We start from the raw sequence: 11189 nt of genomic DNA on the forward strand, positions 1-11189 counted from the left end.
GAGGATGCACCACACTTTTACGGCATTTAAAGTATTAAGTAGGTTCGGGTGGGGTAGACATTTAAAAAGAGGAAAAAGACTGCATTACAGAGGTTAAATTACTAAAGTGTACATGTACATAAACTAATTCAATTTAAAACCTCAAGAACTCCGAAATATCCTAAGTTAACTTTTTTTCAATATCTTCTTGTAATGAATCAATAACCACCAAACCAATCTTTCGGATATTAAAAGAAAGTAGTGCCGGACACAATTTCAAATACAAAAAGAAAATTCAATTCAATTTTTTTTTTTTATTTCAGATGACGTAAATAAACATTTTTATTCTTATTTTTATTTTTTTTTTTATTTTTTTTTTAGTGTAAAAATGTCGAAAATCCGGGGAAAAAAAAAAAAAGAAAAGTGCATAAAACTACGACATTTCTAACCAGCTTTCGTGTACTCCGATTGGTTGGCTATTGTATTTCAATCTTTTTCCTTTGTGCCCTTGATGAAGAATTACACACAAAATACAACAAAAATAAAAACAAAAACAAGTTATTGACACGTTCCTTTTCGAACCAGAGAGTAGAACACATACTCTGTTGATTGAGGAAAACCCCAATCAATCAACAACTTCTGAGTGCTCCTGATTTGGAGCTACTTGTTCTGTGCACTTTCTCTCTACCTTTTAGCGTCTTATCTAACAATGTCGTCAACAAAGGAGAAAACGTTCGTCCAAAAAAAAAAAAAAAAATTGCACGACTTTTCAAAATCAAAAGCAAAAGTTACAAAAGCCCAAGAACAAAAGAGACAAAATTCTCTTTTTCTCATTTTGAACCGCGGATTTAATGGAAAAAAAAGAGAGCTTGAACACGGGTATATTAACTTCAGGGCAATGGTAATAGTAATGTGTGTTGGAGTCGCATTGAAGTCTGGTGCAGGTACAACAACAAACTAATGCCCCTAATTACACTCTAATTGTAGCAAAAAAACTGACCAAAAGTTGTTATTTTGGTTCCGTGATCCAATAATATATCAAAGTTTTGGTAGCCTTGTTAACACTTTTTCGTACATCGCAATTGGTCTACCAATAATTGATCTCATCATTTATTCTAAACAAGGCAAGAGACTAGTTATTTTACTCTATTAAAACGGTTTTCAAAAAGCTATACCGTGGATCCTTTTACAATGGAAACCATCTTATTTAACCGAGTATATATATTAAAATGTCGTGTAAAAAAAAGTCGTTTGTGTAATGTTCATGCAATTTATGCATTTTAATTGGCGGATGATAGAACAGCAGTGTATCCAGCGACATTAACTATATTTTTTTTATTACACCCGTGATAAAAAAAAAAAAAAAGAAACGCGACTTTCTTTAAGAACAGAGTATTGAGAGGACAAGTAACCATAGCATAAACTATTCACATGAGTTACTAACGAGTATCTTCTAGCCAGAGTATACACTCTTTGTACTAGTGCTTTCCAGTCCTTTATCCAATTGACTGCCCAATTTGTTTGTCTTGTAGTAGTTTCCTCGGTCCAGATCACGAAAAAAAAAAAAAGAAAAAGAGACATTACTTTCGGCATTATATCTCCAGAAGAAAGGGAAATGCGGTAATAATGCAGACACAAAAAGCGAGAAAGCAAGAGTAACACATGCAGACACTAATTCTTCATTTGCGACATTTTTTTTTTTTTTTTTTCGTTTTCTTTCTATATGCTATTGTGTTTGGGGATTATAAATATATCAACAAATTTCTTTCCAATTTTTGCCAATTTGATTTTTAAAAAAAAATTTTCATATTCTTATATTTCTTTCTTTATACTTATTTATTCCATTGGGAAAGATATATATTTATATATAAAAAAAAAATCAATGTCATCATCATTAAGATCTATTCAACGTTCTTCAAGATTAGCTAAGACTGCTGTTCAATCAGTTAGAACTTATGCTTCTGCTGAACCAACTTTAAAACAAAGATTGGATGAATTGATTCCAGAAGAAGCTGAAAAAGTTAAACAATTTAAAAAAGAATATGGTAAAACCGTTATTGGTGAAGTTCTTTTAGAACAAGCTTATGGTGGTATGAGAGGTATCAAAGGTATGGTTTGGGAAGGTTCAGTTTTGGACCCAATTGAAGGTATTCGTTTCAGAGGTAGAACTATTCCAGACATTCAAAAGGAATTGCCAAAAGCTCCAGGTGGTGCTGAACCATTACCAGAAGCTTTGTTTTGGTTATTGTTGACTGGTGAAGTTCCATCTGAAGCTCAAACCAAGGCTTTTTCACAAGAATTGGCTGCTAGATCAGAATTGCCAAAACACGTTGAAGACTTGATTGACAGGTCTCCAGCTCATTTGCACCCAATGGCTCAATTTTCAATTGCTGTTACTGCCTTGGAATCTGAATCTGAATTTGCTAAAGCTTATGCTAAAGGTGTAAACAAGAAGGAATACTGGAAATACACTTATGAAGACTCTATTTCATTATTGGCTAAATTGCCACTTATTGCTGCCAAGATTTACAGAAATGTCTTTAAGGATGGTAAATTACCAGCTTCAGTTGATGGTGGTTTGGATTACTCAGCCAACTTTGCCAAGTTGATGGGTTATGATAATCCAGAATTTTTGGAATTGATGAGATTGTACTTGTCTATTCACTCTGATCATGAAGGTGGTAACGTTTCTGCCCACACCACCCACTTGGTTGGTTCAGCTTTGTCTTCACCAATGTTGTCATTGGCTGCTGGTTTGAATGGTTTGGCTGGTCCATTGCACGGAAGAGCTAACCAAGAAGTTTTGGAATGGTTATTCAAGATGAGAGAAGAATTACACGGTGATTACTCTAAAGAAAATATTGAAAAATACTTGTGGGAAACCTTGAATGCTGGTAGAGTTGTTCCAGGTTATGGTCACGCTGTCTTGAGAAAGACTGATCCAAGATATACTGCTCAAAGAGAATTTGCTTTGAAACATATGCCAAATGATGAATTATTCCAGTTGGTTTCAAACATTTACGAAGTTGCTCCAGGTGTATTGACCAAACAAGGTAAGACCAAGAACCCATGGCCAAATGTCGATTCTCACTCTGGTGTCTTGTTGCAATACTATGGCTTGACTGAACAATCATTCTACACTGTCTTGTTTGGTGTTGCTAGAGCCTTTGGTGTATTGCCACAATTGATCTTGGACAGAGGTGTTGGTTTGCCAATTGAACGTCCAAAGTCATTCTCAACTGAGAAGTACATGGAATTGGTTAAGAACATCAAAGCCAACAACTAAGTTGAGGCCTGGAAGAGATAGCAATGGAAGCTGTTGTATATAAAATCCCCAGCTTTTCTTCTATCCTTGTATAACATATTTGAGGATTTTCGAGAGGAATACTTTTTTTTTATATAAAAAATGATGATGAAATAGAATATAAGTCAATTTTGAAACGATGTATCGAACAGGTGTAGTATAGACCTCTGGTGTATATACTTCTTAATTTGAGTTTTGACTATAATGCTCGTTTGATTTGCAACAGAAAATTTTCATTTCAATTTACAAACCAGAGACCAATATCCAAATGCTACGGTCAGTACGTCCCCAAGTTAGATGTTTCTCCACATTCACAGTTCACTTAAACAAGCCAAGCTATTCAAAGACATTACAACTACCTCAAACTAAATTCAGTCCCAAAATACCGCGCGGCGGAGCTAGAGATGAACTTATTAAACGAACCGGTGCTGACATCTACAAGTGGCAGCAAGAACAACACAAACTGTCTAAGAGCACCCCATTTGTCCTTCATGATGGCCCTCCTTATGCTAATGGGACGTTGCATGTTGGTCATGCCTTGAATAAGATATGTAAGGATATCATTATTCGATATCAAATGGTACATAAGGATAAATTGATCAAGTATCAACCAGGATGGGATTGTCATGGATTACCAATTGAATTAAAAGTGGAACACCTCTTGGGTGAAAAGAAGAGTCCCTCCTTCTCCTCCTCCTCCTCCTCCTCCTCCACATCAGAGGTTAAAGATCCAGTTGAGATTAGAAAAGCATGTCGAGAATACGCCATGACCATGATCAACAACCAACGTCAACAATTTATGGATTTAGGAATCATGACAGATTTCAACGAGCCGTACATTACTATGGACCATAAATTTGAAACTAATCAGTTACAAGTGTTTAGCAAATTGGTAGAGAATGGATTATTGAGTCAACAGTTGAAGCCAGTTTGGTATGGATGTGATACCCAGACAGCATTGGCGGAGGCGGAGTTGGAGTATAATGATAAGCACAAGTCTGTGGCTATTTATGTCAAGTTCCCGGTTGTTGGTGATAAATTGCATAAGCTCGCTGGGGAAACTAGTGGCGAGCTAAAGCTGATTAAGTTGTTGATTTGGACGAGTACGCCATGGACTATCCCTGCGAATAAAACCATTTGTGTGAATGAGAAAATGACATATACGTTGATTAAAAAAGGTGATGAAGTGCTCGTAGTTGCAAAATCATTAGTCGAAGAAGTGCTTAAATTGGATCCTGAATATGTCGCTCTTGACATTGAAATCCCAGGAAGTGAGTTGGTTGGTATTGAATATATCAACCCAGCAGCTGAAGATGATATAAAGAGACCAGTGATCCATGGAGACCACGTTGTCAGCACAGCAGGTACTGGTCTTGTTCACAGTGCTCCAGCTCATGGACGTGAAGATTATTTAGTCGCCAAACAAAATGGAATACATATTGACACATCTTGTGTTGATAACAAGGGTAAATACATTGTTGATCAATTGCCTCCAGGTTTCCAAAAATTGGGACCTCTTAAAGTGAATGAAATTAGATCTAATATGTTGTGTGTTGAAATTATGAAACAACATGACATGATTTACAATGTCAACAAAAACTTTGTCCATTCATATCCATATGATTGGAGATCACAAACTCCCGTTATACAACGTGCTACACCACAATGGTTTGTCAATGTTGATAAGATCAAGCCATTTGCGTTGGAAGCATTGAGTAAAGTTGAGTTCCATCCTGCTACTGGATACAATAGATTAACTTCTTTTATTGAGAATAGAGATGAGTGGTGCATTTCAAGACAGAGAGCCTGGGGTGTACCGTTGCCTATTGTATATGATTCAAGTACACAGAAACCGGTGATGGATTTGAATGTGATTAATCATATTATTAGTAAAATTCGTCAATTTGGCACTGACGAATGGTTTGTTAAAGAGGTCGATATTAGTCGTTGGTTGCCTTCAGATATGGATGGCTTTCAATTCTACAAGGGGCAGGATACAATGGATGTCTGGTTTGATTCAGGAACTTCATGGAGCACATTACGTGACGAAATCACTGATTGTAACAACACTGCAGAACCATTGGCTGATGTATACCTTGAAGGTAGTGATCAACATCGTGGTTGGTTTCAATCTTCCTTACTTAACAAAATAATCTATTCTGGCAACAAAGGTGAAACTTTCCAACCAATGGCTCCATACAAGACGGTAATTACTCATGGCTTTATAACTGATGCTCAAGGACAGAAAATGGCCAAGAGTAAAGGCAACATTTTCTCACCCCTTGAAGCCATTGAAGGTGGAAAGAAACCATGGACGCCAATGTTGGGCACTGATGGGTTAAGGTTATGGGTTGCTTCATCCAATTATCAACAAGATGTTGGGTTCCATCCAGAAGTATTGACTAGAGTCAGTGAAGTTGGGAAGAAGTATCGTGTTACGTTCAAGTACCTTTTGGGTAACTTGTATGATTTTAAGACTGATGAATCTGTCTCATACTCGCAGTTGAGTGATTTGGACAAGTATATCTTGCACACTTTACACCAATTGCAACTGACGTGTGCTGGATACTATGAATCATTCAATTTCTCCCGTGTTGTGAGTTCAGTCAATACACACGTTAATTCCATCTTGAGTGCTATTTACTTTGACGTTTCAAAAGATTGCCTATACACAGACAATGCAAATTCGACTCGTCGTAGAGCTATTCAATTTGTTTTGAATGAGATTTTGAAAACATATGTCGGACTCTTGGCACCTATTCAACCATTAACAGTGCAAGAAGTTTGGGACGAGTATGGCAAGATTAATAATACTGTTTGTGATTCCCCATTTAAGGAACTGTCTTCTTTGTTCAAATTGCCTGATTCGTATGTGAATGAGGACTTGGAGGAACAGTTTAATAAATTTTTCAAATTGAGGGATGAGCTTTATAAGGAGATTGAAGTTTTGAAACAAGAGAATTTCTTCAAGAATAAGTTGGAGTTGGAGATACTCTTGTCTAGGGTACCAAGTGATACTATCTCTTCATCACTGTTGTTTGAATTTATGAAATTAAATCAATCATATCTTGATGATTTGTTCTTGGTATCTAAAGCCCAACTCGTTGAGAGTGGAGAAGGACAAGTTATCGATATCAATGGTGATAAGATTGGTGTTACTATTAAACATTCAAGTGACCACAAGTGTGTACGTTGCTGGAAGTACACTGCACCTGAACCAGAGACATTATGTGGTAAATGTAATAACGTTGTAAATAGCTTATAGGGACATCTATATTATATTCCTGTATATAAGAATTGCGTTTCAGAGATTTCAAATCTGAAACTTTTAACAAAATCTCAAACACAAGACCACAACAACAAACACACGTCTACATCAATACTATAGTGCCTCAAGTACACACCAGCCACAAATATCACATTCAGCTATACCGAACGCCTCTAACAAAAAATTTTTCATACTCGATTTCACTCCAATTACAAAATGTCAACACAACGAAAACTCAATGGATACTTGGAACGCAAAGAATCCCTAATCAAACAATACAAAGCCCTCAAACCGGAATTCACCAAACAACAACAAAACCTCTTCTACATCCTCATCAAACTCGATGAACAAGTCTACGAATACAATGTCGTTAAATCATACTTGGACATGCAACAAAAATCGCATAAACCCGACCTACCACAATCTCTAATTGATGCATCCCGAACCAAACTCAAACTCATTTATCAGAAAATTAGACAAATTGAAGATGAGATATACTTTGAGGAGTTGGCGAAGGCAGAACCGAAGTTGACTATTATTCGGAAAGAAATTGCTGATAATGCGGCTGAGGCGGGGAATATTATTCATAGTTATGAGGTGCTGCATCCAAAGGAAGCTTGGCATTTGTTGGATGATCGGATGTATGATTTGAGGACAACGTTGAACGGGAATCTGAAGCTGGTGAAGAAGGAGAAGAAAGGGAAAGTGACAAAATAGGTAGTAGACGCCTGTGTGTGTGTATGTGTGCTATATTCTGGATACAGTGTAAGAAGCTCTTCGTTATTGTCAATGGTTATAAATTACATCGTTATGTATCTATACAATAATATTTCATTTCTTGCTCATTAATTGCGTCAACAATTGTGATGAAGTACGTTGTGAAGCTCCTCCCGAAGCCAATGGAACATCGTTTTGTGAAGTTGGTGTTCTTCCAGCAAATAATCCTGGTGGAGGTGGAGTAGATGTATTGACACGATCACCAGTCTTGACCATATTTAATTGGTTCAACTGTTGCTGTTGTTGTAATTGTTGCAAGTGTTGTTGTTGCTGTAATTGACGCAACAATAAGTGCTGTTCTTCAGTCTTTTCTTGTAATTGAGAATTTGGCGCAACTGGTGTCCCTTGTTGTTGTTGTGTTTGTAATGGTGGCTGTGGTTGAGCTTGTTGTTGACGTTGTAATAATGCTTGTTGTTGCATAATTGGATGGTTAGGATACGCCAAATGATAATTCTTCACTGGTCTCAACAAATACTTTTCAATAACTTGACGTGCCAACAATTTTTCATCATCTGGCTTGATACTTGTCGAGCTGGTGAAATCTCCACCAAATGCAAACAAAGGTAATGTACTTTCATCACCAAGGGATTTAAATTTAACATTTTTGATTTCATCCAATGATTTAATCTCTGCCACAATCAGCTCGATAAATGGAAGTACTGAATTATCATTCAAATCAACTTCATCAGCAGGAGTAACACTTGAAGCTTTGGACATCTTGGTACCAGAAACTCTCGATTTGGGTTCTTTACGTTGCTGCTGTTGTTGTTGTTGCTGCTTTTCACGAGCAATCTCACCCAATGTTGGAAATGCAGCTACATTGGCCAATGGAACATTATTATTAACACCTGGTGAGTTGCTTCCTGAAACTTGTCCATTATTGACATTTGCCCAATGTGCAGTAGCTGGCAAATGCTCCTTACTCAAGTCATTATGAGAATGTTGATTAGATGATGTGCGGTGGATAATGTTATGTCCATGTTGTTGTTGATATTGTTGTAAATCTTCATCTGTCATTTGACTAAGTTGATGATTAGGAATATATGTATCTTCTCCAAATGAAGTAGTATGTGCTCTCGAAGTCATTCCCATTTTGATACCTTGTTGAGTAGATAAATCCTTTCTAGTGAAGGAATCAGCTTCTTCTCCAGGTTCATGCAAAAACATACAATTTGGATTTGGACATGGATGGCCACGTAAATACGATGAACAATATTTGGTAGTACCGTGAGCTGCTCTCAATACCCTGCCATCACACAATGATCCATCAAGTTCAGTTATACAGTTTAATGCATCCTCTTTCCTAGCAAAAGTCACATAAACAACCAATCCAGGATTTTGATGATGATGACTTGATGAATTCAGAGGGTTTGGATTCTTTTTATTAATGACAATTTTGTTAATTTTACCGTATTGGCCAAAATATTTGTCTGATCTCAACACAGAATGCAATTCATCTGGACTACATGGTGGATTCAATCCAGTAACATAGACCAAATTCTTTTGCACTACTCTCAAACCAGATAAGTGTTTTTTGTTTGCCATATCCAGTTCCTTTTTCTCCTTTTCACGTTGCTTCTTTTCACGTTCTCTCTTCTCCTTCTTTGCTTGTTGAATCTTGTATTCTTCTGGACTGATGGTCTTGTACTCGACACTCTCATCATCGTACAATCTTCTACAACCAGGACATCTTCCATTCAATTCCGGATTCAGTCTGATATTGTTGTAACAAAATTGACATATTTGGTATCCACATGGACATGGTTTGAAGTTTTTATCTGAAATATCCATCTCTTCAACACATAATGGACTATAAAGGTGGTTAGTAAAGAATCCTTTCGTTGTATTTGTTCATGAATACATACCAATATTCTTCTTCGTCGTCACTGATAAATGAATCATCTGGTACTATCATTGCTGTCATATTCGTTATACTGGTGATATGTTGTTGCTGATATTGTATATGCTTCTACTTGGTCTAGATTGAGTATGCTTGTGTGTGTAAATCTATTTTGCCATTGGGTATATGCTGCTTTGAAAATAAATTTTTGTCATTCATTCTTTTCATTGCAGATCTACGCTACCAAATTTCTTCTTATACACGACTAATGGGAAGAAAGAAGAAGGCGACAACCTATGAGAATGTAAAGGAGAAGATGCCTTCTAGATCTATTCTCATACTCATTATATCAGAATGTATGTAAAGAGATCAATAAAGTCTATGTATTTTTCTGTTTTAATTGTGTTGAAATTTTTTTGATTTTGGACATATATCATCAAAACTGCGAAATCAAAAATCGAGTTTTTGATCAAGTAAAACTTTTCTAGAGCTACACCAGTCACAAAGCATATACGACCATTTCCCTTCAGTATGGTATTTATAGTTGAATTATGGGAATCAATATTCACCCCAGGAACCACTCCTGCATTGATCAAAGCTACTCATGGCTCCTTCATTTTATTGATTGTATCTTTAGCTACGTTAATATTTTTAACAAAATCAATACATTTTGTTAATTTACTAGTCATTGCCGTATTGTTATATGGTACGGTCATCTGGTTCATTAATGAGCTTCAACAGGTTAAATTAAAAAACAACGAAGAATTAAATGCCAAAAACGCAGAAGGCGAGGAAAAGAATGAAAAGGAAAGCGACACAGATGAAAAAGTTGGTGTAAACACGGGGTCCATCCAGGAGATTAAGAATGACCAAGAGTCTACCGGTGTTAGGAAAAGAAAAGCTTAGAGTTCTTTGGTAGTGCACTAGTTCATCTGCATGCATCTGTAAATAAAGAATACAATTTTTTTCAATCTTCACCAATAAAAACATTCATCATCTATATATAACCGTAAAGAATGAGTTTTGCCAACGCGTTTCAAAAAATCATCGACCAACCCCAAAAGTTTGATTCAGTACTATTTCACGATGAGAATGTAGTGATTATCAAAGACATGTTTCCTAAGGCCATTCGACATTTATTAGTAATACCTCGCCATCCAGATGTAACTCATAAACATCCTTTGGAGGTATTTAATTCAAATTATAAGGAATTCACAGGACAAGAATTGTATGAAATGGTGGAAGAGTATGTAGAAAAGGCAAAAGATTTAATTGCAAACAACTTGGGTGCAAAATTAAATATAAGTGATGATTCTACAATACAAGAATTGAGAAATAATTTTATTAAAGCTGGAGTACATTCGATCCCATCATTAAACAATTTGCATATTCATGTAATTACACAAGATTTTCATTCACCAAAGTTGAAGAATAAGAAGCATTACAATTCATTCACAACTAAATTTTTCGTTAATTTTAGTCAATTGAATCCATTATATAATGAAGGTTACTATAGATTAATGAATCGTAATGATGATAATGTTGACTCCGAGTCTGATGTATCGTCTGCTGATTTGCAAGACCTTGATCAACCGGAATTCATAAGACATACACGTTCAGTTGCTGTATTGGAGGATATGATCAAATCAACTCCTTTCAAATGTACAAGTTGTGATAAAACGTTTGGAAATTCAATGGTTAAATTAAAAGACCATTTGAATGAGGAGTTCAAAAGTAAATTTGAGGCCTTGGGAAATCCGGAAAATCTTGCAATAAATGATTTTTAGTATTACTTGTTGTATATGTGTTTAATCGTATGATGTAAAGTAGACTCTAAACTTTTTAGGTTAGCTTAATGTTTACCCCGCTTAGTTAATCCATACCGGATGTACAATTAAAGTTGGAGAGACGAGGCTTTTTACCCAACAAAGCATTATACTTTCAAACAAAAGACCAAGGCGTATATAAGCAGAATCACCCAATAAATGTTCCTTCCCCCAAAGTATATAGCGGAATGTATT

At 36.0% G+C, this 11189-nt stretch overlaps 6 protein-coding genes across 6 annotated transcripts; 5 read left to right on the plus strand and 1 right to left on the minus strand. All coding sequences in view use genetic code 12, as the record gives it.

Annotated features, from left to right (window-relative positions):
* Window positions 1–1861: 1861 nt before the first annotated feature.
* Window positions 1862–3265, plus strand: CIT1 (citrate (Si)-synthase; the record flags this gene model as incomplete). Its single annotated transcript, XM_067695114.1, has 1 exon — window positions 1862–3265. One exon carries the CDS (start codon window positions 1862–1864, stop codon window positions 3263–3265), a length of 1404 nt encoding a protein of 467 aa, XP_067550098.1.
* Window positions 3266–3551: 286 nt separating this feature from the next.
* On the plus strand, window positions 3552–6548 carry I9W82_000073 (isoleucine--tRNA ligase; the record flags this gene model as incomplete). Its single annotated transcript, XM_067695125.1, has 1 exon — window positions 3552–6548. One exon carries the CDS (start codon window positions 3552–3554, stop codon window positions 6546–6548), a length of 2997 nt encoding a protein of 998 aa, XP_067550099.1.
* Window positions 6549–6767: 219 nt separating this feature from the next.
* I9W82_000074 (uncharacterized protein) lies at window positions 6768–7268 on the plus strand (the record flags this gene model as incomplete). The annotated part of the gene is made up of 1 exon (XM_067695136.1): window positions 6768–7268. The coding sequence occupies one exon, from the start codon at window positions 6768–6770 to the stop codon at window positions 7266–7268; it is 501 nt and encodes a 166-aa protein (XP_067550100.1).
* A 114-nt stretch (window positions 7269–7382) lies between these two features.
* NOT4 (CCR4-NOT core ubiquitin-protein ligase subunit) lies at window positions 7383–9252 on the minus strand (the record flags this gene model as incomplete). Its single annotated transcript, XM_067695147.1, has 2 exons — window positions 7383–9138; window positions 9194–9252. The coding sequence occupies 2 exons, from the start codon at window positions 9250–9252 to the stop codon at window positions 7383–7385; spliced, it is 1815 nt and encodes a 604-aa protein (XP_067550101.1).
* A 447-nt stretch (window positions 9253–9699) lies between these two features.
* I9W82_000076 (uncharacterized protein) lies at window positions 9700–10074 on the plus strand (the record flags this gene model as incomplete). The annotated part of the gene is made up of 1 exon (XM_067695158.1): window positions 9700–10074. The coding sequence occupies one exon, from the start codon at window positions 9700–9702 to the stop codon at window positions 10072–10074; it is 375 nt and encodes a 124-aa protein (XP_067550102.1).
* A 110-nt stretch (window positions 10075–10184) lies between these two features.
* Window positions 10185–10955, plus strand: I9W82_000077 (uncharacterized protein; the record flags this gene model as incomplete). Its single annotated transcript, XM_067695169.1, has 1 exon — window positions 10185–10955. One exon carries the CDS (start codon window positions 10185–10187, stop codon window positions 10953–10955), a length of 771 nt encoding a protein of 256 aa, XP_067550103.1.
* Window positions 10956–11189: the final 234 nt, after the last annotated feature.

The sequence above is a fragment of the Candida metapsilosis genome (assembly GCF_017655625.1).
Source record: "Candida metapsilosis strain BP57 chromosome Unknown scaffold1, whole genome shotgun sequence".
Taxonomy (NCBI): Eukaryota; Fungi; Ascomycota; class Pichiomycetes; order Serinales; family Debaryomycetaceae; genus Lodderomyces; species Lodderomyces metapsilosis.